This window comes from Salarias fasciatus, chromosome 5, assembly GCF_902148845.1.
Source record: "Salarias fasciatus chromosome 5, fSalaFa1.1, whole genome shotgun sequence".
NCBI classification, from domain to species: Eukaryota; Metazoa; Chordata; class Actinopteri; order Blenniiformes; family Blenniidae; genus Salarias; species Salarias fasciatus.
In genome coordinates, this window is record NC_043749.1 from 10,183,694 (window position 1) to 10,210,104 (window position 26,411).

The 26,411-nt window shown below is 43.4% G+C and overlaps 2 protein-coding genes across 5 annotated transcripts; one reads left to right on the top strand and one right to left on the bottom strand.

Moving 5' to 3' along the window:
• Positions 1–84: 84 nt before the first annotated feature.
• srpk1b (SRSF protein kinase 1b) lies at positions 85–21,936 on the top strand. Of its 4 annotated transcripts, XM_030092668.1 has the most exons (16): positions 85–90; positions 4,541–4,639; positions 13,943–14,070; positions 15,024–15,132; positions 16,331–16,418; positions 16,503–16,590; positions 17,384–17,490; positions 17,642–17,807; positions 18,396–18,421; positions 18,511–18,736; positions 18,842–19,249; positions 19,859–19,953; positions 20,418–20,525; positions 20,849–20,918; positions 21,168–21,260; positions 21,570–21,936. In XM_030092668.1, exons 2-16 carry the CDS (start codon positions 4,569–4,571, stop codon positions 21,752–21,754), a joined length of 1,968 nt encoding a protein of 655 aa, XP_029948528.1. In that variant the 5' UTR covers positions 85–90; positions 4,541–4,568; the 3' UTR covers positions 21,755–21,936. The 4 variants fall into 4 exon arrangements, with proteins under 4 accessions (XP_029948528.1, XP_029948525.1, XP_029948526.1 ...); XM_030092665.1 differs by having other exon boundaries at positions 16,331–16,590; XM_030092666.1 differs by lacking the exons at positions 85–90; positions 4,541–4,639 and adding exons at positions 1,748–1,787; positions 2,393–2,447 and having other exon boundaries at positions 16,331–16,590.
• Positions 21,937–23,260: 1,324 nt separating this feature from the next.
• lhfpl5a (LHFPL tetraspan subfamily member 5a) lies at positions 23,261–25,608 on the bottom strand. Its single transcript, XM_030090816.1, has 3 exons — positions 25,206–25,608; positions 23,568–23,804; positions 23,261–23,481 (listed from the first exon to the last, which is right to left on the bottom strand). The coding sequence occupies exons 1-3, from the start codon at positions 25,606–25,608 to the stop codon at positions 23,471–23,473; spliced, it is 651 nt and encodes a 216-aa protein (XP_029946676.1). The 3' UTR covers positions 23,261–23,470.
• Positions 25,609–26,411: the final 803 nt, after the last annotated feature.

Consider the following 26,411-nt stretch of genomic DNA (forward strand, 5'->3'; position numbering starts at 1 on the left):
GAGGAAATCGATACACACAAAGAGAACATGCAAATTCCACATACAAAGGCCTCTGAACCCGGACTCACACTGGGGAGGGTTAGAGGAACTGTTTTAGGACAGAACCAAGATTTCATCAATCCATCCTTGGTCCTTTCTGTCAGGCGCTGGAGCCATTTGCTGTTAAAGGTGCATTAAGGAGTTTTACAACCTTAAAAATACTTATTTTCCACCATAAATATGTTACACATTTTTAATGATGTGTACAATGTGCCCTGACATACTCATTACAAGTACCTCTAACAGCGCTAAATTGTCACTTGAAAGTTGCAGTGCCGGTCCGGCACCAGCATTTTTTTGGGGAGAATTTGAAAGGAATGACGTAATGCGTGCTCCGGCTCCTTGAGTTTCGATTTGTCCGCCATTACTCCGCCAGATGCTTCGTGAGCAACAACTAAGCAGGATCTTCCAGAAAGTAAGAAAAGACTGGCTTCTAGCACTGCCACAGCTCCAGCACAGACTCCATCAGGTAAAAGAAACTTAAATCTTACTTGAGCGCTTCTAAACGAGCGAAGACGGAGTCCCCCTCTTCCGTGCACGCGAGCCACAGGGACGAGTTTTTCACTAAGCTGCATTACACCCAAGGCCTGCAGGGGGCGCTGTTTCGCATAAAACGTGCAAACTCCTTAAGGCACCTTTAATTAAAGGTGAAGGCATGATTCACCCAGGAAAGGTTTCCTATCCCTCATATCAAGATTCCATGTATATTTTATATTACATATATTCAATATTTGAAATGTGGAAGGGAAAAATGGGTTTATTATAGGTGACAAATATTGCCTCACTTTGAAAATGATGGAAACCCATGTTTCATGCGTTACAGGATACATTAGACAAATGTTCATAAACAAAGATGTCAGGAGATATTCTTACAGGAAAAAAAATAATGAAAAATATTCAATAAATATATGAAAGACATGGATTGTTTTCTGTTGCCTTTTTCAAACGATGGGTTCCAACCAGTAAACACAGAAAAACCAAAAAACAAACCAAAAAACAACTAAAACCAAACAAACAACAACATTGAGTTAAATGCTTAAAACTGAAGATCAATGTCACACGAGGTTTACGCCCTTAAATGTGCTATTTCAGTGTTTAAAAAAAGTCAAAGCCAGCCCTATTTTCATTACATCGGTATGATGACTAGAGAGGACTGAAATTACTTGATAACATGATTGTAAAGATATAGTGATGCTCTGACAAGGGTCAGTTCTGCTTAAATGGGAAACACACGCAGAAATTTAGTGGGCAATGCAAGCAATATTCAATATATACAGGCAAAATGAGAGCAGATGCAAATGAGCAGTCATAATAATTTAGAAAAAGTCAAATAACTTCAATTTAACTCAGTTGACAGGGAGAAAGAGTACATACCACAGCGAAAGCTCCAGTTTTTCGAATGCAGCATGGGCTTAATTGAATAAAAAAGAAGGCACAAATAATTGAAATATTTCAAAGCAATAGAAGCCGAATTCGCTTCATTCGTCTAAAATTAGCTTTAGTTCAATTCTGTATTAAAAATCCAACGGAACTGACTTTCAACGTTATATCAACAGAAAAATAATTTCCCTTTCAATATTAGACGCTATGGATAACGGTTATTGTTATTTTCAATATTTCACTGCCATCAGGACTCCGTTGATCTAAACCAGACTCACCGTCAGTTTTCGCGCACTTTGGAGTTCCGACGTTTCCCACAGTCCTTGAACGCAGCCTGAGCCACTGGTAAACCAGCATGGAGAGAAAAGGTAACGACGATAACTCAACCCAAATGTTTTATTTACACGGCCCACATGCCACACATACACGCTTTCCTGTCATATCAGTTAGTTGTTATGATGACAGCAAGGCTTTGTGGTTTAGATAAAACACATAGGAGGTGATAAAAAAAAGTAAAAGTGGACCATGCGCTCCGTGGTGTGTGTATGTGTGTTACCAGCATGCTAGCGCTAGCCAGCGGATAGCATCGGGTTATTTTTAAAGTGCGTGCTTAAAACTTTCACTCAGAGGGTTAAACAACTGCGTGAAGCCAAATGTTATTCGTGTTGTCTTTGTCGCCACTGATGATGAAGAGACGTGAGGCGTTCGCGGTGGAAAGCAGGTTTTTGCTGTTAGCGGCTAACCTAAAAGTGCCTCCTTTCACGGTAACGCATCCCGGAGGCCAGGATGTGTTACCCTGTTCGCTGTGTTTTTTAATTATTATTTCCCTGCAACTCAGCCGTTTTCTGTTGTTGATGTTATAAGCTGTAAGCACAACTTTCTGGCCCCTTGCAGTCCGAGCCACACCAGGTCCCCATTTCCCTGAAAGACCATGAATGTGTGTGTGATCTTTCACTGATCTCTGTGTTCTTAGTTCTGGCGATGCAAGCAAGGAAAAAGAGGACAAGGCCCAGAAAACCTGGAAAAAAGTAAGTGGAAAAACAACACCTGATCATTTTCTGGTCACAAGTGTCTGTGAATACACAGTGCTTTGACTTCATCTGAAATTTGAGATATTTTACCTAATCGGATTAATCGTTTGATCATTTAAGACATAGTTGTTAAAGTAGCTGTTTCACAGCATATTTGATTGTTTTACCACTTCGACAATAACACATGGAAACAAGAACTTCTCTAATCGCTTGCTTTTGTTTTAATTTGTTGCAGTAGGTGTAATATAATGGCTTTTATCCATCCTGTATTGCCTGCAGCAATCTGCATTGTTGGATTCACATTTATCCTACAGCAGAGGGGAAACCACCTCAAAAATAAAACCCAAAGAAATTTGATAAAGAGCTACCCTACCCAGAGGTGATCTTGTGGCTGCAAGAGTCCTGATCGCAACGTGACGCAGTCTGTGTGGGTTTGCATGAAGAGACAAAAGGTTCTGAACCAGATCACACCTCCAGAAAATCTGTTCTCAGTGCATGTTCATAAAAAACTGTGCAAGTGTTGTGCTTTTCGATTTGCATCGTGTCACACTGATGTGTGACACGATGCAAAATGATCTGAAAAATGACGTTCATGTAAAAATGATGCTTTATAGGCTACTGTCATGCATATAGGATTAAGAAGATTGACTGTCCCTTTTTATTCCAGTTCTAAATTAAAATGGGACAGGGGTGTGCGCTTCAAATATATCTTAACAAATTGCTGGTGACTTCAAATACTTTCAAGCTGAATTTGTTTTTAGAAGTGCGACAGCCCCATTTAGAAGTTGCTGTCTTTATTTTACCAGCAGTAACAGCACACCAGTCTAAGCATGGTAGTGAACTCTGCATTTCCTCTCAGTGTGTCTGAGGTTGAGTGGAGGGCAGGCCTTCGATTCATGACTGTTTTCAGTATCTGTTGATAATTTTCATCTGGCAGGCTTTTACGGTCACCTGCCAAACCCAAAGAGCGGCTCAGTGTTTGGATCATTTAATGGTTGTGTCAAAAGAATTATAATATTCTTCACAGTCAATCTACAATGTGCAATTTCAGTATAGTTTCTTTTAGGATACCTGCTGAGTGCAGTATGAATTCTATTTATTCATCTTTCCACACTTTTGTACTGTTGTCGAACTTAGCCAACAATATTTCATGTTGATGTGATGGTGGGGAATGTAAAACAATAAAACCACAGCCATCACGTCCTGTTTTACCATTTAAAGCTGGACTTTTTTGTCTTTACAGCAGTGATCTAAAACGGTTTCATTGCTGTTTTTTTTTCTTCCAGTAGTGAAATAGACTGAACTAGTTTTCTTCAGCTTCTCTCTTCAAAAGTCCCTTGGGTTCTTGTTCAGCATTTATTTTCAGACTGTACAAATTGTAATAACACCACACAAAAGATGTTATTAAGTCCATTAGAGCATCATTTGTCACAAGCTACTGAGCCAATATGTTTTCAGCAAAGAATATGTTTGTGTTCTGTTTGTGGTAAACAGTGGTGTGTGTTAGTAAAGGTATACATTTACAGTGCTAACTGGAGATGCTTCAGTATTCACCAGTATTGTGCCACCATCGCCGCTGCTGCTGCTGCCTTGCTGGAAAGGCGTGAAAGCGCACAGCCTTGACACGACATATTGACTCAGAATGAATAAACTGATTTCTGATATATAGGTGTAAATTAGAGTCATACTGGCCAATGTAAAAACTTTGAGGCAGAGCAGGTTTCACATAGGAATTATTTTATTATTATTTGTTTTATCAATAACCATCAAGCTACTGGCAAATATCCAAACATCCATTTCTGTCTCTCTCTTTCTCGTTCTCTCTTCACTCTCGCTCTCTTGCACTTGCTCTCTCTTCCCCCCCCTGTAGCCATCGTGCTCGTTCCCTCCCACTCTCTTGTGTCAGTCGCTGTGTTGTGGCTGCTGTGCTGACAGGACACAGCCCAGCCACAGTTCAGCTGAGGAGTTGGAGGAGAGGAGAGAGGAGAGAGGAGTACAGTCCTGTCCCCAGGTCCAAGTGGTTTGGGATTTTGCCGGGGTTTTTTTTCCCTTCAAGTATTCGAATGTCTTCGGTTGTTTCAGTCTGTCAGAAAACATAAAGTTCGTATTGTCTCGGTCATGTGGCTCCTGGACTGGATCTTCTCCATCAATACAGCTGTGGTGAAGCTCGCCAGTGGCCTAACATGCACGTGAGTAGTGCTGCAGTTCCTCTGTGTTGCAACTCAAGATGTGAAAATCAAACTTGGCTTCAGCCTGCTGTGCTTGTGGAGTGTTTGATGACTTGGGGCAGTGTTGTTTTGTTTTGGTGTTTATGTTTGTACACGTAGCTGGACTGACTTATTGATGGAAAGATCAATTTTTCATTAAGGAGCACATTCGAACCGTTGTCCTGCCGAGTACCTGACTACCTGCTCCTGCATTTTACTTGTTTGTACAAGCAACTGAGAACATGTCTGATGTCCCAGGGGGATTTGGGCTTCCAGCTTTTGAAATATCTGATGCCATACTTCATTTTTTGGAATTTTAACAGATTTTTTTTTTTTTTGGTACCATTTCAGACATGAAACCACTTGTTTTTTTTTCTAGTTTTTTTTTTGTGGCTCAGATACAATTTGAGCATTGCTTTTGCACCGGAGAAAGTGAAGCAATACTCAGCAGCACATATTGCTGACTATTTGTCCGGCTCGTTGCTCTCAGCTGTATTTTGCGTTCTCTTCCAGCCATAGCTGCAGTTCATTACATAACCCATCAAGTCGTTTATCATCTGCAGACCAGGACAGCTCCGAGTCCCTCTGATTCTTGCTCTTTGTCCTCATTCTGAAGGTTATGCATTACTCCTTTCCCCAGTCTGCTCTGTAGCAGAAGTATAATAGCTGTTTGTGTTGGCTTGATTCTAATGGGGCGGTGGGTCCCTTCAGGCTATGGAAATGAAGGCTTTTCAGTTGTGCTCCGCGTCCAGATTTGTTTTCAGAACTTAGAAAACCTGCAGTGGTGTAACGGTTGCTGTTACACACAACTGCATTGTACTCTCGTTCTCTCGCCTCCCTCCCTTCCTCTGCGTTTCTCTCTGCGTGGCATGCAGTCCAGTGCGAAGCTTTGCTTTACATTAAACTATGGGGATGAAAGCACCAGGCCGTGTCTGTTTACAGAGCAGTTTCTGGAGTCCTGTCACGTAGCGCTGCACATTAAAGGTGAATGTAAATTAAGGTAGTCAGAAAACATTGTCTCCCTGCACCACACGAGAAGTGAGAGAAATGCTGCCCCACACTCATTTCCACTGGGTGTATTGCATCCTCAGCCCCTCAGTAGCGTTACCTATTGCCACTGCTGCTTCATTCTGCTGCTCTTGCAGTTTGCATTGATTTTATTTGAAGGCAAGAGAGGAGGGAGGGCAAACTTTCTGGCTAAACTCCATCCAGAAGAGCTTTTTTTTTTTTTTCCTTCTTCCTCTGTGCCCTTGTTTATTTTTGCCCCAGAGATTTGATGGGGCCGGACGGGTGGAAGAACAGCAACCGGGAGAGAGCAGGAGATGCTGACACTCTCTATCATGTCAGATTATTGCTCAGGAGTGACAGTGATGTTAAGCCTTTGTGGTTCTGAATTAGATCTCCTCCCTTTTGAAAGACTCGTCTCCTGCAGACCTTTGCTCCATTTTCAAGTTTTTCCTGTGTCATGAAGACAGATAACCTTTTGACTTTTCTCAGTTTGTGAGAAAAGCGTCGGGCGAATCCTGATCAGTTTTGTCGAAACACTCAGGTACTGCAAAATCTGGGGTGTGGATTTCCTGTTTTTGGCTGAGTTTGTTAAAAAACATTTAACCTTTAGACTAATTCTAACTATGGCTGGCACAAAATTGAGATCACAGCAGACAACAAGACTACTAATGATTTCAGAATATGAATGAATGCATTTCTAATCTTAAGCCTTCCATCCACAATGATTTCATCAGTTTCATGGATTCCATCTGTTATCCAGCTGCTGTTGTTCACCACATTTCACACACTGGTTAGTTCTGGTGCATCAGTAAGATTCACATGTGGCCGGAACTGAAAGGAACTTGCAGAGATACACTGACAAATTTTTGGTGTTGGTGCATAAAAGAAAAAGCACAATTAAATTGGTCAAAAGCGTTTGATAGGACTGGAATCACATTGATATCGGCAGAGTTTGTGTTGTGTTATAGGGAGTGTTAACACTTGCGGTGCAGTTTTCTGATCCCGACCAAAGGCTAAAAAGTAAATCAATAAATTGAAAAAATAAAATACTTTTTTGCTTCGTGTTCTTATTGACATGTTAAAGTCATCCCAAAATATGTAAACGAAACTCCCGCCTGGACGCCTGTTGTGTAATGTGACGTCCCCAACAGTGCTGTTGTATGTTGAATGAAATGCATGACTGTGCATGTTGGGCGATTCTGCTTTCCTTTTACCAGCTAAGAAATCACAAACGGCGTCTAAAATGTACAAAGGAGTCAAACGGCAGCAAGACGTTCTCCGTCACAATAAACAACCACATACACGGCTCTCCAGTGATCGATTGCGTCTGATGCTGGGTCCTCTTACAGCTCTCTGCTGAGTTCACACTCCCAGCTCACTGTAATCGGACCACAACAGAGTACAGTTTCAAGCATACTGCCGATTTTTCCAGTGACAGAAAGGGGAGTGGATGAACCGCACTGATGCAGCAGTTGTACCAGGGTTCACTTAAACCTGACCAAACTTGACTTGAAGTGTGAATTCACCCTATATTTGAACCTCATGAATGATTAGGACATTTCTCTGGTATGGCACATTTTGCTGCGTCAACCACGCACGAATACCACGAGGGCTGCCATGCGAGGTGCTGGTACAGTATTCTTTGGAACTTGGGGTTCGTTGTCTTTCTGAAGGCTATGTTGACACATGAAAAGCGATGGTGGATCAAACCGCCGTCCATAATCTGCCTCAACCAGTTTTGCTGGACTGGAAGGGCTAACAGAATTTTATTAGATGGCAAAAACTGACACGGTGTACCAAACTGCTGCGCCATCTCATTGCTATCAGTTTACTTTGAAAAATAGTTTTATTACAGTCATGATGCTTTGTGTGCTTATAGCATGTTATTCATCCTGCGTGTGATCATTTTATGGTTTTAATATTACTTCCTAAGGGAGGGTTTTGGGCTTGGTTTTCATTGAGCTGGGCAGGCTTTCGCTTTTCAGGATCAGGAACGGTCTGATCTTGAAACACTGGTCACAGTGGTGCCCGTAACTTTTCATCCACCAAGGACTAAAGGTTTGAGTATTTCAACCCTGCTCTTGTAAGGAGATTTTCTGAGCTTTGCCCTTGACAATCTCCTAAACATCCTCTTTAAGTATTCAAAATCTGTGATGAATATGCAGAGCACCGCCTGCACTATTTTGCTGATAGTCACTTTTTGGTGGACTGACTGGGTGAAGGTTTCTGCAGATCATGAAGAAACTGCTGCATTATTACTCTTATTATTTATGAACTACTTAGTGTACCTGTTTGCACCTGTACACCAGGTTCAGCTGTTCAGTTTGAATTTTAGTCTATTTACATATTTGCTCCTAATGTTTTGTGTCATCTTACTGTCAAACGCGTCCATGAATGTCATCATATGATTAAACAAATGGCTTAATTATTGTGTCTTACAAACATGCTGCAGCGATATTGGTGCCAGCCACATTTGGTAGTGACAGCTTTCTTTTAACTGTGTATCAAACTGAACAGTAGACTCATATGAGAAAATTGAAAACATGTCTCCTGAGTGTACAGAGTGTGTAGAAAGGTTAATTCAGCACTTCATCCACATGTTGACTCCAAATGAGGATGCATTAAACACATCGTGTGGCTCATTATTTATCAAAGCTGCACTAAACTCTGTGTGTAAAACGTAAAGTGATTGCAAAATTACTGACGGGGAAAAATATCTGAAAAGATGAGTTCGGGACATTGTCTTCGTCCATAACAAACTGAAGCGCCGAGGCCCGATTAAAATGTTTCATCTGTCACTTTATGCATGAAGTCTTGAGAGATGTGAGAGAAATTCCTGTAAGGGGTTGGTCAAACATTTGGGCCTTTTGTATTGTGTGCCTGTCAACTTCAGGGTGTGGGTTCACACAATTCACAGAACACAATTCTGTTGCCTTTTTTTTTTTTTTTTTTAAATGTTAAGGTTGATAAAGTATTTAGAACCAGCAACAAAACACACGTAATGGAATCAGTTCAATTTCAGAATTCATGATTAATTGAATGACTTACTTAATAGGGGATTATTGAAAAAATGCACAATAAAAAACCTGGTTCTGTTTGAAGGGCAAACCTCAGAGAGGCTGGGATGTGATGTGAGAGCAGTGCTGCTGCTGCTTCAGAGCAACAAAACATGAGTGAACATTTCCAGGATTGCTGGCAGATGATTTGGCAGTGATAATGATGGACACAGAGAGAGACGGGAACGAAGAATGGTGTTGTTTTGGTCAAATGAGGAGGGGGGGTGATGCGAGGTGGGGGGGGGGGGGCTGATGTCGTCCCTCACCTGCAATGCAGTGCTGGTCTGTAACACCCAATCATCTCTCAGCTGTCAGTGAAGGGGCCGGGCCAGAGGCTGACGACAGCCAAGGAGAGTTCTCGGTCAGACGGGGAGAGAGCGAGTGAGAGGGAGGAAGAGCGAGGGAGGGAGAGAGAGGGAGAGAGAGGCAGTGGATGTGGGAGAGAAAAGTCAGCGAGTGTGCAGTGGTGCCCTGCGCTCCAGGACTCCATCTGCAGCAGATCCTCCACATTCCTCCTCATCTGTGTTCATCCTCTCTTCTCTCTGTCTTGTCTTTTTGTCGGGCAGCTCCATTCCTCATTTTCATCTGCTTTTCAGAAAAACTGCTCTCTCTCCTTCTCCGCTACACTTTTCACACTCTCCATTCTGCTCATTCTGCAGACAGTTTGATCCTGTTTGAATTTTATCAGTCCTTCTTGCAGATGGAGTGAGAACCTTTTTTTTTCTCTATTCCTTTTTTTTTTTTTTTTAACAATCTGCACTCTTTTTTGTCCGGTCCTTCTTCCGACGTCACGTCCCATGGGCATCCGTGCATCCTGCAGGTAAGAGCGGGATGTGTACGTGTGTGCTAACGGCCACAGACGGTTGCTGGCCACGTTGAGAAAAGGTCCAGGTGTTTCGTGCGATCGTAGCGCATTTAAACTGTCTCTGTGTCACACTGACGCAGCGAGGGGGGAAAAAAAACTCACATGCACAATCGTAAAATGCGTGATTGACTGCTGTATTTGGATCAGAAGTGTTGTTTTCAAGTCTTACCTTCCCTGTTTTGTTCTCTTTAATTCTTCTTGCGGTCGTTGTCCTCTGACCTCTACCTGTCTTTTGCCCCCCTTTCCGCCCCTCATTCTGTTGTCGGCGTCTATTTTTAGTGCAAGACCTCGTCCTGAAATCAACTGTCCGTTTCTCCATCATCTTCAACACATCATCTTTTGAGCGAACAAACTGTTGACCATGATGGCGTGATTGCATTCCAGGCCAGCATGCACCATCTTTCTCATGTAAACCATAAAGAATCAGCTTGTTTACGTTCTCCTCACAATGTGCCATTCAGAAGTTATAGAGCTGGCACAAAGCATGCTGCTGGGGAAAAAGAAGCACTTCTTCATGAAACTGCTTGTACAGAGTATGAGCAGTTTCACGAGTATTGCAAGCACATCTTTAATAACCAGCGTCTTAGATTTTTTTTTTCTCTCTTCATTTTTGTTTAAACTCACTTTACTGCTTTTGCAGCAGTTGTCATAAAATACAGTAACTGCTAACTTTGGTAGATGCAGATCAGGCAATTAAATAAGCTAAACCCTTGAGAAATTGGGGCAGAAATATTTTAGTTGCTGTGAACTCGCAGTGACTTTTGTATTTTCAAGCAAGAAAAGAAAAAAGAACTGCATTTGCGTCCACTGTTTGGATGCAGACTGACCAAATGTAGGGGGGGAAAAAAAGTGCTTATGCCCACTTCAGTGACACCTTTTCAGGAGGAAATCTCACAGCAGATGGATGAATATGTGCAACAGAAGCAGAATAAATAGTGATCAAAGTCTTTTTTGTCTCGGCTTCTTTTTCTGCGAGGATGCCTCCTACACACGTGAGCCAGACTGATGCATCAGCAGCCAGTGGTGTGAGTTTAGATATTTGGATCGTTGCAGATCTGTTGACATTGTTGTGTACGTGGGTTACATGCAAATAGAATGTGAAACCTACTGTTTCATTATTCTCCCATTTTTAATCTGAAGCTGGATCCATGTAGCATCGTTACATAAGGAAAACACAGTTATTAAAAGATCTTTGCACCTCTAACTTTTACTCAAATTGGCTTCCAGAGCCCACAGCAGCAGCAACGAACAGCTCAGGTCATTAGAAAGCAAAACGTGACACATCTTTACGGACGTGCTTTCGCTGAGACGCGTCTGGAGTGGTCGTGCCGCTTCGACGTAAGCCAATGAACTGATTAGGTTTTTGCTAATCCTGAAGGTTTTTAAAATGAATTGCATGCAGATGAAAATAACAAACCCTCAGCCAGTGCAATCACACTTTCTTCTGTTTACTTTCATGAACAGATCCATTTATACAGGCTGTGACATTTCCCAGTTCGCATTTTTCTTGCGAGTGCTCGGGATAAACGCAGCTGCTCCAGACTCTTTCAAAGCTTAAGAGATATGTGACTTACTTTAATTAGCTTCAAATCCTTCTCAGCACCACCCAGCGTTTTCTCTTTGACTCAGTAATGTAAGCGAAAGCGCAGAGTTCATCTGTGAAGCACACAGGACTGATAAAGCATGAAAAGTAGCCTGATTTGATGCCTTCACTTAAGATATGAATTTTAGATTTGTTTGATTTGCATGTTTCATTTGACTTAAAATAGCTGGAAGAAAGAAAAAGAAATTATCATGCACTGCATGCAAAGAACAGTCATAAGTCTTTGGAATACTGTGAATACTTAAGTACAAGACAAATGCTGTCTTATACGAAGTTGTGGTTTAACTGAGGAGACTTAAAAAAAAAAACAGTTTTACCTTGCCTGCAACTATATCCATTCATTTTCTAACCAACACTTGATACGAGGCTTAACAGACAGAGACGGAGTTCACCCAATATACAATAAGCAATCAGCAGTTAACCTGTCAGACCTGGAGGGAGCCGAGTACGGAGGATAATACCCACGCTAAGGGAAAATATTCAAAACCTGGATCATTTTTCTTACCGTTGTCAAGTGTGTTTGGATTTTCTGATTCTTTGGTGAGTGAAGGGGCTTCGCGATGACTCATCTGTCCTGCACAGCTGCTGCCTGAACGTTGATGAAACTGCTGCAAATTATGCTTGTCGCTGCTTCATTGTGGTCGCTTTTTAAGTGAAATAGGGATTTGCTTTGGTCCGCATTACTATTTAGTAACATGTTTCTCGGTGGTCCAGTGGGATAGATTGGTCTCATCTTTCAGCACCTTGGATAGCACTGAGAAGAAGTTCACAATGACAAATCACCTTTTCCTGAGTTTATCCAAGACGCTATTAGTGGTGCAGGCCCCATTAATTCGACCAAAACAACATTTACAAATCCTTCATGTTGTTATATTTGGCTTTACGAGCTGAGTGACTGTGTTAGTGTTCAAATCTTTCTTGATTTTCATTTTAAATCTTCTGTGTGGTTGTTTCTTGGAAACAAATATCGCTCCTAATATCGCTCAAGATGTTTCTCATACAAGAAACCAGGGGATTTGTTTTTAATATTTTATCCACCATGTACAGATTCGCACAACACAACCAGGTCATTTAAGCATCTTTGAATCGACATTTGTTATTCAACAATACGATCAATGTTTAATGATATTAGCCGCTGGTCGAAGGAGCATCTTGGTTTAATAGTGTCTGGTTTTGTGGTGATGCTTTGGCTGTCGTCCAGCGTGAGGGGAAAATCACTTGTCTTACCTCCTCCCTGCTTGCAATCAGCATTTATTGTGTAGCTAAATGACAACACACCGTAACAGCAAGTTTCTTTCATTAATACCAGCTCAGTCTTTCACGATACACGCGACTAACGTACTCTGAAGAGATGCATGTACCCGGTGAAAGTCCGTTTTTCATGCTGGGTGGACCGTGAGCTCTGTGAAAGTGAACACATTGGAGGAAGAAGCTCTGCGGGATGTTTGTGTCATTTTTATACTAATTTAATCACTCCGATGAGAAATATCAATGTAGAATTTGAAACGCATTTTCTTTTCATTTGTGTACCTCAGGTGCTGATTCTTGGGTCGTGACTAATAATCTAGACTTTCTTGTTTTTCTTGTCGGACTTGTTGAGGCGGAGCTCGACCTCTATAGAGCCTGACAGTCGGTAAACAAATACAGACCCTTTATGTTGCACGTTGCTTTTCTTTTTTGGTTAAACTGCAACTAAAGATACATTCTTTCTTGTCATGTAAAATGAACTGTAGTGGAAGTGTACACAGTCAAGAGGAGACACTTAAAAAAGGCGGTGTGGTGAGCTGTGCTCACAAATGTACGAAACTGCATTTTCCAAAATAATTCTGACTGGAGTGAGAATGCAGCACAAACTAAAGAGTTCTTTAACAGACCAGACACGACACCCAGGCAGCTTTACAGCTGTCACATCCTGGTGTTTGGTCTTCAGGCTCTTTGCTATCACAGTATTCCAGCATACACTGCACTGCATTCAGCTCAACACGCAGCATTACAGAAACTTCACGTTCCAGCAGTGGATTTGTTTGTTTCTTTTTGTGTGTGATGCTTGGACTACCAATGTGAGCGTGAATAGAACTAAACCCATGAGCAAACTGGAAAAGGGAACTGCGTCACACTTTCCTTCAAAACTGACAGAAACCTTATTTTCCCTCATGATAATTATGTTTTTGTGTTCTACACTTTGCAATCCCTGCGAGCAAAAACATTTCACTTTAGCTCATTTGTCCTGGACATGTTCAGCGGTTTGTTTATTCTAGCATTTAATTTTGACATCTCATGAGCATAATCCTGCTTCAGTGACTGATGGTGAAGGACAGGCAGTCACATTGTCCTGCCCTGACTTCTCTGAGCTCTCATGTCAGTTTAGATATGACAGGCGGAGAACGCCGTTACTGTCTTTACTTTTTTGATTAAAGTTTTTGCCTTATTTTTTATATTTTTTTTTTATTTTGCTGACCTAAATGCTAACTCGTCTCCTCACAGATATATTTCTGAAATATGTCTCAATATCCTTGTACTCAAAAATACCTTTTTTTCTTTTTATTATCTAAGTGCTTTTGGATAAAAGTGGTCTGTGAACTCTTATCACTCTCTGTGAGCCAGTCTGACATCTTTCATCCAGTTAGCCACTGTCAGCATTTCCTCTCTCTGTATTTCTCTATTTATATTCACCCTGTCATTTCGTCTCCTGTCTCTCACCTTCATTTCTTTTTTAACATTTTGTGATGTCTTTTTGTTTTTTGCCCTCTCAGACCGGAGCCTCATGGCCGTGGAGGTGGTCCTCAGCCGGGCCAGGCGGACTCGCCGCTCCCAGAGCAGGATGAGGAGATCCTGGGCTCGGACGACGACGAGCAGGAGGATCCCAACGACTACTGCAGAGGTACATCTTTCTCCAGACGTCAGAAGGGAAATTATCACGCTGCAGAGTGGGTCAATTGTATTTTCAGTTGTACATAAGAAGTTTGGTTCCTGAGAGAGAAAGTTGTTTCTGAGTCTTATTGTGAAGGTTTCACGATTTTTCCTGAAATGCTGTTGAAATGTACTTTCAGGACAAAATGTTCACTTCTGCCTCATATTTCCAACCTTCTGACAGATCTCATGATGAAGAGATGTTCAGTGTTATCCTCTCCACCCAGCAGTGGGCATGATGTTTGGCGTATCGTGGGTTGAGCTGTGTAGAAGAAACCAATAATGTTGCGTGTCGGATTTTTGCCTCACAGCACCCACTCCTATCGAGAAGTGCCTTGTGTTGCGAGTGTGCTTTATGAGAAATATGCAGGCTGAATCTTGTACGCAGTAACAGCATAGCAATAAAGGGGTTGAGCAGTAAAGAATAGACTTTGGGCGGCTCAGTATATCGCAGATATGTACTGTGAAAATCTAAATTGTAATAAATTATGTTTGCATCCACTGTAAATTCTGTGTGACGGAACTTAAAATATGAGTGAAAAGTGTCATCAATCACAGTGACTGGAATAACTTGTCCGATTAACTAATTAAACTATTAGTTGTCTGACAGAGAAAGAGCACTGTTATTTGGAATAATAAATCTCAAGGCACTAAGATATTAACACATCAGTACCACAATATTCAGCATTATTACTTATTCACATATCAACAGCCTCAATAATGACACCTTACTCATTTCATTTGTTTCACTTTTATCTTAGTATTGAAATAAAAAAAAAATCAGAGCAGCTCTTTTCTCATTTGTAGAGACAGACGCCTGAATTGTAGCAAATTTTCTGTGTGGCTCAAGAAATACCAATGTTTTTTAATGATTCTTCGTCAAATGACAGTCGCACAATAATTGAATTGTTTGTCTTTGGTCAGGTGGCTATCACCATGTGAAGATTGGCGATTTGTTCAACGGAAGGTACCATGTGATCCGAAAGCTGGGCTGGGGGCACTTCTCCACCGTGTGGCTGGCCTGGGACATCCAGTAAGCTCCGCTCACCAACTGTGAGACGTGTTACTGAGACGCACTGATTTGCGGAGGTCACGAGCAGATCTCACCGGGACACAGCTGCCATTATGATGCAGAGAGGAGGGGGGGGTGCTTTATTAATGCTGCGATGCTTACTCAGACGGAAAAGGACAAAACAGTGTCGGAATGATAAACAGCAGCTGGGATGCGCATTGTTTATGGTTTGAGTAGATGACATTCCACAGTGGGCACAAGTAGTGATCTTTGATTGAGATGTTTTTAAGATTATCCAATATTGTATTGGTAGCAGGTGTTGTTATGCAGAGGTACTAAAAAGCATCCCCCTCTTCATGTTTATTTGGGCAAACCCCGGACCCAGACCCTCGATCGGTCATGTGTAAACCAGATGATCTCTATCTGAACAGAACATTTCAAACCCAAAAAAGTAAGGGAGTACAACGTGCAGCAAAGTTTATTTCAAGCTTAAAGGTGACAGATGATCGCTGGTTATATCAGCTTCCTCGAGGCACGAGCTTGAGTTCACAGGGAGCAGCTGCAGTTTATGAGGCTTTCCTCAGTCGTGACTGTGAAAAATCACTGCAAACTGATCTGGGCTCTGCATTTGATTATGATTTATTATCTGTGCCAGTGAGATATGACACTGCAAAAAGCTCACAGCGTCAAGTCACCTCCTGCAGTCTGTTCTGCTCGATGGCTGATGTGGACCAACTGCAAGAATGATGGAAATCTGTCCTCCTTTCAGACCTCATGGAATGGCATTATCTATTCCTCGGTCAAAATATTGAATCTGTTTGATACAAAACTAATCAAAGGTCTGAATATTGTCTGAAATAGTGGATGTCCTTTTAAGATATTATTCTTAAATGTTAAGGATAACTTACATGCTTGAATAAAAAGTAATCAGTTACCCAAAATATAATTTGATTGCATTACTTTGTACATCTTCTGTTCTGTTCCTGCTATAACTAGACATCACTAAGATCATTATTTCGGTAACTGCTATTTTATGACGTCAAGATGGGTCTCTTTAGAATTTATCTACTGGCACTATGTGAGTCAGATTTAGGGTTACTGCCTTTTTGTTCTAGTCAGACACGTTTTGGGGCTCCGTCATGAGTGATATGATCATCATAGCAAAGCTCTGTCTGTCCCGTTCCAATGAATGTCCCATGGATCTGCTTCTCACTTCCAGGGAGAAGCGCTTTGTGGCCATGAAGGTTGTGAAAAGTGCTGAGCATTACACCGAGACGGCTCTGGATGAGATAAAGCTGCTCAAATCTGTAAGGCTCATATCTGTTGTCGCTCAGGCTTGTTGTCTGGTCAGCTGCACTCCTCACATCTCTCCTCTGCTGTGTGTTTTCCAGGTGAGGAACACGGACCCCAGTGACCCCAGCAGAGAGAGGGTGGTGCAGTTGCTCGACGACTTCAAAATCTCCGGCACGAACGGGACGCGTATCCTCTGCAGAGAAAGAGATATTTAAAAAAAGTCACAATAAGTGTTAAAGCGTTGCAGTCTCACTAGTATTGCGACTGTGCTGACAGGTTGCTTTGTGTACGTTTTACTGCTGCTCCATTTTCCTGAAGAAAAGCAGCAGTGACACAACAGCGTCTTAATTGCTTTGCACGCCTTCGTTTTCGCTTCCCCACTTCCGCCGTCTCCGTTCCATTGCTCGATCAGAACGATTCCACTCTGAGCCTCACAACCACGGCAGGCCGGTTCAGAATGCCGAGGGTGAGACGCTCGGTGCGGGATATTTATACAGCTCGTCCGTGTCTTATCGTGCTTGAAGGTCACGTCTAAAGATAAGCACATTTCAGCCAGACTTCAGCGTCGATGAAGAGTTTGACTGCAGACGGCAGTGACAGTTTGAGTGAGTGGCACGCTCGATAATGCGGCCGGGTCATTACACCTCTCACATTTAAACAAGCCTGCTTGTGGCTCGCAGATGTTCCTCCGACGTCCAGCGCGCCGTTGTGCTTTGTGTCGCATTTCGAGACACAAAGTGACACTCGCTCCGTCCCTTCCTTCGCCCACGCCGTCCGCTCCGCAGCTGTGTGATCAGGCGGTCTGCCCAAACCTCCTCCATTCATTCAGATTGACAGAAGTGTCTGTCAAACTACTGCTAATGTCAGCTGTCCAGCAATACAATCTGCTGGAATCATATGCAGAATTTGGCCTTTTTTTTTGTAGTTTTTTGAGCTACTTTTGCTGGAGAAAGTTGTAGGTCCTTAACCCCCTCCTCAGATGTGTGTATGGTGTTTGAGGTACTGGGCTACCACCTGCTGAAATGGATCATTAAGTCGAATTATCAAGGTCTTCCCCAACCATGTGTAAAAAGTATCATCCGGCAGGTACGGCACGAAAGCAGAAGCATCATTGTCAGTTAAACACAAAGCAGTAAATGTAATCGCCTCTGTCCTCCAGAGACAGAAGCTAGAGTCGTCATATTCCAGCGCAGGCTCGCTGCATCTCGTTGAACGTCTTTCCGGTTGCCCCCTCCAGGTCCTGCAGGGTTTAGACTACCTCCACACCAAGTGTAAGATCATCCACACGGACATCAAACCAGAAAACATCCTGCTCACCGTCAACGAGCCGTACATAAAGAAGATGGCCGCCGAAGCCACGCAGTGGCAGAAGACGGGCGCGGCGCCTCCCTCGGGTTCTGCAGGTCACAACCTTTCTCTCTTTTCTCTGCTCCCACGTAAACAAGTTCTGCGGCTTGACAGAAGTGTTGCTGACAACCACAAGGTTTAGATTCAGCAGCAAGTCTCCGATGCATCACAGTGATACGACTAACTTTTATTTATTCAGCGGTTCACTTTTATTCTGAGTCATCAATAAAAGCAGCATGAGTCACTAATGAAACAGGTAATGCGTTTAAGATGAGTTTTATCCAAGATACAGTCATTTTCGCTCACAAGAGTTTATTCTAAAACCAATCCCTGCTCTGTGGTGTAATGGCAGTTTTGAGAAACTTTGAACTTTGGATTTAAACCATGCAGATGTTTCTATTAAAAGAGCGCCGCTTAGCTTTCTGATGCTATGACTCACCACTGGGTGGGTTACAGTTATCACTGGCTTGTTTAGTGGAGTGTGTGACTCCCACTGAGCGGCTGCCGCTGCTGCAGAGACACTCTTGGCGCAACGCTGTGTGAATCAACTCTGCCACCCAATCACAATCCTAATTATAGAGAGGCGGTGGATGTGCCATGTGTCGTTCCACAATATAATCATCCCATTTTCCTGTTTTCCACAGTGAGCACAGCTCCGGCACCCAAACCAGTAAGTTGTTTTTAAGAGAAGCTTAAAAAAAAGAAATCAGCCTCCGGTAGCATCAAATCTTAAAAATCCTCCTGTTTTTGTATTCCTAGATGGGCAAAATGTCAAAAAACAAGAAGAAGAAGATGAAAAAGAAGCAAAAGAAGCAGGCTGAGCTGCTGGAGAAGAGGATCCAGGAGATGGAGGAAGGAGCAGCGCCCGACGGCGGAGAAGAGGAGGACGAGGAGGAGACGACGGAGACAACAGAGGAGACGAGTTCCTCAGCCACCCTCCCCACGTCTGCCACTTTGCAAGATATTGCTAATACTGCAAACACAGGTGAGTCTGGTTAAATTTAGGTAAATATGTGGTGTTTGACAGCTAAGATGAGCAGATGCGCAAGTTTAAAGGAGGACAAACGCCTTTGGTCTCTTTCTGCTTTAGACCTGACTCCTGACGAGCAGCCCCAGTCTGCAGACCTCGGTGTGGAGCGAGAGGAAACCACCGAGGAGAACAAGATGGAGGTCAACTGTAACGGCCGCATCTCAACGCCAGAGAGCGAGACCAGTCCCGAGGAGCAAGTGACCAAGCAGTCCACAGAGGAACAAGAGGACCAACAGAACGCCAACCGACCGGAGCCCGCCGACACGTTACGCAACCAAGAGGAGCAGCAGACCTGCAACGGCTCGCACGAGGAGGCGGACGCCGGCTCGCAGCAGCCCGCCGACTCCCTCGGCCCAGACTGTGTCACCGTGGAGCTGCAGGACGGAGACAAAGAGGAGGGGAAGAGGGACGACGAGGACACTCGAGGGGACATCAGGCCAGAGGACGGTGGAGAGGACAGCCAGAGTGGTTAGTCGAGGAAGAAACCCGCCTTGATTCCCTTATGATTGAGTTTAGCGTATGAAATTTATGCCAAGTGAATAGTTCTGATTTAGATCTAAAAAGACACTCAACAGATTGATCTCTAATTTCTCAGGATTTTTCTTTTTTGCTGCAGTGGCTTGGAGATTTTTATTTGTCTTGTAGCCCTGAGTTCACAATAGCACTCCAGTACCTGGTTTCATTCATAGTGTTTTGGGGTTTGTTTGCCGACATTTTCCAAGAATATCACTGTATGAAAGTGACACAAGTAGATGGAGAGCAATTATCTGGCCATGCTATTGAACAGGTTATTTATTTTCTGCTCATGCAGCAAAGGCAGACATTTGGCCTCCTGCATGTCGAGCTGTACATCGCGTGAATGTTAATGCAGCACATGCGTCAATGACACTGGAAGGATATACAGTACAGTACAGGGTATTCAAGTGCTGCTTGTGTGCGGGCTGAACAGCGGAACAGAGGTCATGATGGTTAAACTAATTCATAATGTTTCAAGTCCTGCCCATCAGTAACAATCAGGTTGAAGACGTTTTTAGCTTCAGATCCTCAGATGTCTCTTTTTTTCCCGCTCTTGAACAGAACCATCAGGCAGTTTATTGATCAACCCACTGGAGCCGTTCAACGCCGACAAGCTGCAGGTTAAGATTGCTGACCTCGGCAATGCCTGCTGGGTGGTGAGTTCTCACCTTGTTGTTTTTTTAATTGCTTCAGGGGAAATTAAATGACTGTAAACCTCTGCCAAATGAGATCCACGGCCACAAATATGAGGCGAGAATAGCTCAATCAGCCACGCACAAAATATATTGTTTTTATTTCCCCGATTGCCTGATATGATGCCCTGAAAAGAGAAGAGAAGTTCTCTTAATTAGATCCACAGCCATTAATTCCACAGGTAACAGCCAATCAAAAGAGCTTAGAACAACCAAATGTGATGATACAGTGAGGATTGGCTCACTCCCAGAAAGACCAGCGGCTCCTGAGCAGAGACAGCAGTGTCCTCCTTCACATTCTGTGCACGCTCACCGCAGACTTTCTCCTCGCAGGGCGTGATACTGCAGAGAAAGTACGATGCACGTGCGTGGATCTAATGTGGATATTTTGGCAGGAATTTGTCCCTTACACTGCCCTGTGTTTTCAGCATAAACATTTCACAGACGACATCCAGACGCGGCAGTATCGCTCCCTTGAGGTGATCGTCGGAGCGGGCTACAGCACACCAGCAGACATCTGGAGCACAGCCTGCATGGTAAAACACACACAGCACACCTACGAGAGACCACATGCACTTAATTATACTTAATTATTTATACTTTATACCAGAAGCAGGTGAAGCTTTTTAATATGATAAAGAAATATTTTAAATAGAAATGTTATGAAAAGTCATGAAAGTCTGCCATGTATTATCTGTCCTCTGGACGAAGGGTCCGTATTTATCGTCCTTCAAATTTACTTTTTCATTTATCTGCCTTCACTGTGGAAATAACTGACATAACAGTTATCGTTTGTTGATTTTCCTTTTTTTTTTTTTTTTTTCCCCCCCCATTTGTGTGTGTGTGTGTGTTTCCTCAGGCCTTCGAGCTTGCAACTGGAGATTATTTGTTTGAACCCCATTCTGGAGAAGACTACTCCAGAGACGAAGGTCAGCGTCACCCTTGTCATGAAGTTACAGAACTAGCTCAGTTTCACGTTTATTCCATTCCCTCTCGCCTGTGGATTTGATATCAGGGATTTGAAGTTGTATCAGACGCCTACTGGTTGCCGTCCCACTGACGATCTGATTTTAATTTATTCCCGTGAATTGTTTTTATTCCCCATTTCCTGAGTTGTCATTATACTGAAGCTCGTACTGCTCCTCCATCTGTGTTTGCATTTCTCTGCCTCCCCGTAGATCACATAGCACTAATCATCGAGCTGCTGGGAAAAGTTCCTCGGAAGCTGATCTTGGCAGGCAAATACTCCAAGGAATTTTTCACCAAGAAAGGTAAACACACGAACGCCCGCCACCAGCCGCCTGCTGCAGCTCGACTTGCCTTTTCTCCTTAAAACACATCCAGGTATTTGGTGCAGAAGTTGCTATTCTGGGCCGAACACCTGACGGCTCAAGGGAGCAGCCATCTGCTCGGTCTGAGGACAAGACATGCAAATTGAATTCAGTGCAGCTATTTCAAGTTCAGACACGGTGCAGTGGATTTAAGCCCACCAGAAACACCCCTGCAGCGTAACGTCATATAAATCCAGTGCGTCACAGCTCTGTCATGAGATATAACCTGAATGTGTTTTCTGTTTTCAGGCGACCTGCGGCACATCACCAAGCTGAAGCCGTGGGGCTTGTTCGACGTCCTGGTGGAGAAGTACGAGTGGTCCAAAGAGGAGGCTCACACCTTCAGCAGCTTCCTGCTGCCCATGCTGGACCTGGTGCCTGAGAGGAGAGCCACCGCGGCCCAGTGCCTGTCGCACCCGTGGCTCACGTCCTAGAGGCCACGCGTTGCACACTGTTGCCCCCCCCCAGCATCATGAAAAGGACTGATTAGATTCTTAAGGTTTTGGGATTTAAAAAAAAAAAAAAAAGTATAAATTCATGTCTGCAACAGCCTGCGACCGCATCGTGCCTGCTCCCTCATGACGTGGCTCCCACAGACCGACCCCCACACGAGAAAGAGACAAGCTGCTGCCGGATCACACATGCTGTAGAAGGAGCTTCACGTTCTCTTCCTGTATTGATGGCTGTTTTTTTTTGTTTTTTTTTTTGTACTGACTGCTTAGAACTTACCAATTTTTCTGACAAAAACTGCACACAATTCTCTATATTTCATTGCTAGATGATAAACTTTTAGATTCCAAAGGTGGAAAAAAATAAAACTTTTGTACAAATTTAGAAGGAAGGATGCCATAAGAAACCTAAAGATCACCATTAAAGCTGCACACTGCTGTCACTGACGAGCCAAATCAGTCCCAGTCGTCCTGTTAGCTGTTCCAGCTTTATCACCCTTTGGCTTCAAATCCCGTGCAAAGTGCTCAGAATAAATAAGTGCATATTGCTAAATAGAATGAAATAGTGGCTTTTAACCCTCGAAGCACTGGCATGCTGCATCACCCCCTCCTTGTAAAACCCCTTTTTCTATATTTGTATGCAGGTTAAAAAGGTTTTCATCGCCTGTTGTAACTGCAACAAGAAGCGATTCACCAAAAATCCTAAAGCCAAACAATGTTATGAGGGTTTGGCTTGGTTTGTTTTGGACGAATATGAACTGTTTTTTTTTTCCTCTTTTTTTGTGGGGAGGCTTGTACAAGTTGGCAAACATCTGGTGTGGAGCCACATCGGGTCTGCAGCACCGTGCATCAAACAGTCTGCTTTTAATCGCTCCCTCTGCAGCAAGAACTTTGTGCCGTTTCCCATCCTCCAGTCTGGTGTTTTGACAAATTCCCCTTTTCCACTTGATTTGGTTTGACTTATGGTCACTGGAGTTCCAGAAAAATGAAAGCTAATTGTTTCAAGTGCATTCAGGTGTTGGTTTGAGGATGATGGATTGTACTAATATTGTAAAAATGCTTTGAGTCATGTTGAAGCCTTGTCGCTTGTTTTTCTACAAAGTCACTTCTGTCCATGTGTCCCCTCTTCATTGGGTTCTTCTTCTTTAGGCAATAAAAAACCTTTTTCAAAATCTGTGCCTGCCAAGTCATTGAAGCTCCTGCTCATCTTTCAGGAAAACCAGCTGTACATCTCACCAAGGAGTTAGATTTGTGTGAAAGTATTAGTTTGGATAAAAATACAAAATTCCAGGTCACTTATATTACAAACTGTGTTTATATTATGGAGGCTTGACCCTTGAGTTTTTTTTAAATGAGTGAAATGCCTGATACCACTTCCACTCAACAATGCTGCTTCAAAGACATGTTGAAGAAATGAATTCGAACAAACCATCTGAATGACGGTCAAAAGATTGAGAAAATAAAGCACCATCTCATGAGCTATTAGGAAGATTTTACTGAGAATTACAATGAGTGTTTATGTAAAAAAGTTTTCACTGCTGATAGTGTTGAGCTGTGGTCAGCAAAGCCTCTGTTTTGAGGACGAGGTGATCTTTTCTCTCTCGACTGCCAGAGACAATCTTGGAAGTTGTTTTCAGCTTCAATCCTCTCCAGTCAGCCACACCCATTGTGAAGAGTCTCACTCTGACATTCTCCAGTAATTCAGGCATTATCTGTTGAAAGAGAGCAAAAACATGACTGAGGGGCAGATTTTTCAGTATCGTCTGTTCTACTTCTCACCATCCCTTCATCCTGGTACCTTTCTCCTCCACCTGGAAGTCCTCGGGCAGCAGCTTGTCCTGCCGGCTGCCCAGGCTGAAGGCCACGAAGGAGAGGATGAGCGAGTCCATGATGCTGATGATGGCCAGGATGTAGGCCCAGCGCACCGTGCAGTTGCCCAGGGTGTATTTGTCAGTCCGCTGGCCACACATGCGCTTCACCTCGTCCGAGTCCCAGCCGTCAGGATAGATCATGCAGCCGATCACCATGCAGGTACCTGAGAGACAGGGAGGCTCAGGGTGACGATCCGTTATGGACTCGTGCTTTTTATGTCAAACAGAGACCTGATCCGCAGCTGGGCAGACAAATAAAATTCTTAGATGTTAACTGAGGTCGAAGTAACGTCAATTTAATGCACTGGGTGGCAGTAATAAGCCACTGTTGCTCCCTCCTGGTTTAAACAGTTAATTGTTGCCTAAAAACAGAACTATTTTGTTGAATAGTGATAATGTGACTCACTGAGGTACAAAGTACTGTAGAACTGTCTTATCGGCATGTTTAATTCAATACACTCCTGTACTGTGGCGCTGCTATTATTTTTAGTTTATTATTTCAGAAAATATTACAAACTACATATTGAACATATTCCGGTGAGAAAACGTGGATGTTTTAATCATATTTTGCTTTTGGATGATAAAACAGAGAGAAAAAAATTGCCGGTGAGGAGCAATATTCCAATATCAATATCTTCTATTTCTAGTTCTCAAATAACAAGGAAGCCACCAGAGAAATTAAACACACACACACACACACACACACACACACACACACACACACACACACACACACCTGGAGTTGCCAAGCAACTCGCCCTATCTCATCTGCAGAGAGTAGAACTTGTTCTCTCACTGCCTGCAGACAGACAGCTGGCCCTGTGTCGTCCCACCTCTGAAACCTTCTTCATCTCAATTCATCTCAAAGTAGCCCTCTAATTTAGTGAAATTTAGACTACAATATATCAAAAATAACTAAAGTGCTTTCAGGTAGGCCGTTTCTGCAAACAATCCATCTTCAAATTAGATTACACTTGCTCAATACCTCAGTTGAGGCCAAGTTTGAACCCATTAGCATTATTTATAGAAAAGGCTTTCACTATGGTTCACCTCTTAAATTAGACAATAATACCTTAAATGAGCATGCATGTGCCAGCAGCAGGTGTAAGAGGTCTGAGGAGGAGGAAGTGTAACAACACACCTCCAGGTTCATCTCATTAGTGCTTTCTTCACAGGCTGGCCCTTTCACTTGCATCTGTTCACATGCTGCTTCACGTTTCAAACACAGAATCATGTTTCACTTCTGTCTGAGTGTCCGCCAGAGGAATATCTTCGAATTTAGAGCTGTAAATTCCATTGTAGATTTGGTCCTTCGAATATTTCTCAGACTGATCGGACACCCCCCCCCCCAAGGGATTCAATAAATTGTGTTTTGAGTGGACAATTAGGAGCTGAGGGATAAATTGGGTTTACCATGTTCACATTATACTGTACATGTGAGGACCTTTTCAATACCATGGTGGTAGCTCCACAGTATTACACCACTTGTAGAACTTCTCTGACTTTAGTGGATCTAATTACGGTATTCGAACTACAGACACAAAGCACGTGGCGCTGCGGCTCACTGGAGGCCAGCTGCATCCAGGCGCATATCTTGTAGACGCTGCCCGCGTTGCAGAAGAAGAAGAGGCTGAAGCACACGATGCTGCCCACCACCAGCAGCATGGAGATCCCCACGAAGAACATGGCCGTCTTGAAGGCGCCGGACGGGATGGAGCCGAAGTCCAGCGCGCTCCCTTTGCACGTGAGCTCCGAGGTGAGCGCGTTCCCGATGCAGTAGTGGAAGAGGCCGAAGTACCCGGCCTGCGGCGTGTTGACGCTGTCCCCGATCCAGTAGGGCTGGATGAAGACCACCACGGTGATCACGGCGAAGGTGATGGTGAAGACGGTCCACAGCACGCCCACGGCACGCGCGTTACGCACGTAGTTGGTGTGGTAGATCCTGGCAGCTTCCTGCGCGGGGAGCATGGCGAGAGGAGGGGGAGGCGCGCCAATATCTCCTCAAGTATGGTCAAACAGGGATGGAATGGGGAGAAGATCTCCGAACACGTCGAAAGAAGTATCAATCCCGTTAATATCCTCATGAGCGGATGCAATCCAGTGAGACACACCTGTGTGGAAGAGCTCCAATGAACCTGCTCCACAGGTGGAGGACCCAGCCAGAGGACACTGTTTGGAGTTTAGGGGTTTTTTTTGGGGGGGAGCTGGAAGTGTGTGATGTGTAGATGGCTCCTTGTCTCCTCTGTGTGAGCAGGGTTTCCTCTCTGGACCAGACTGTGGTCGACACTTCATGAATCATTCATGGTTAAATGATCCGGGGACCAGAGTGGCAGTGAAAGCTGAGCAACAGTCACTCAATCCGATTACTGCCTGTTCTTTACTAAATTTCAGTGAAGGAGGAGGAGGTTCTCAGATCTTTGGATCAGATCTTTATTTACTGTGCTGAAAGTATTCAGTCCTCTCCTGACTGATCACTGAGCTGATTCCATATGCTTGTAGGTGTGCCTGTGTGTCATTATGTGTTTTTAGGATTCTCTGTGATGGGGTGGTTGAATGAGGAAAAAATGTCTAAATAGTATTTAAACATTATGAAGCTGAAGAGTAAAATGACACTGGACATAAATGAGTTCAGACCAACAACTAAACTAACTGTTGTATCGCTTCTTCAAAAATATATTGAATGATTTTCTATTCAGGATACTCCTATATGCTTTCAAGAAACCTTGATGTTTACAAAATCTGCTTTGTACTTAAAATTTACACTGAAGTTG

Bases quoted from the DNA above. Each gene is read 5' to 3' on its own strand.
- lhfpl5a (XM_030090816.1), bottom strand. From the start codon at position 25,608: ATGCTCCCCGCGCAGGAAGCTGCCAGGATCTACCACACCAACTACGTG. The intron at 23,805-25,205 runs GTGAGCCGCAGC...CCTGTCTCTCAG, and splicing joins CTGGATGCAGCTGGCCTCCA to GTACCTGCATGGTGATCGGC.
- srpk1b (XM_030092665.1), top strand. From the start codon at position 4,569: ATGTGGCTCCTGGACTGGATCTTCTCCATCAATACAGCTGTGGTGAAG. The intron at 15,133-16,330 runs GTAAGCTCCGCT...TCTCACTTCCAG, and splicing joins TGGCTGGCCTGGGACATCCA to GGAGAAGCGCTTTGTGGCCA. The intron at 17,808-18,395 runs GTCACAACCTTT...TGTTTTCCACAG, and splicing joins GCCTCCCTCGGGTTCTGCAG to TGAGCACAGCTCCGGCACCC.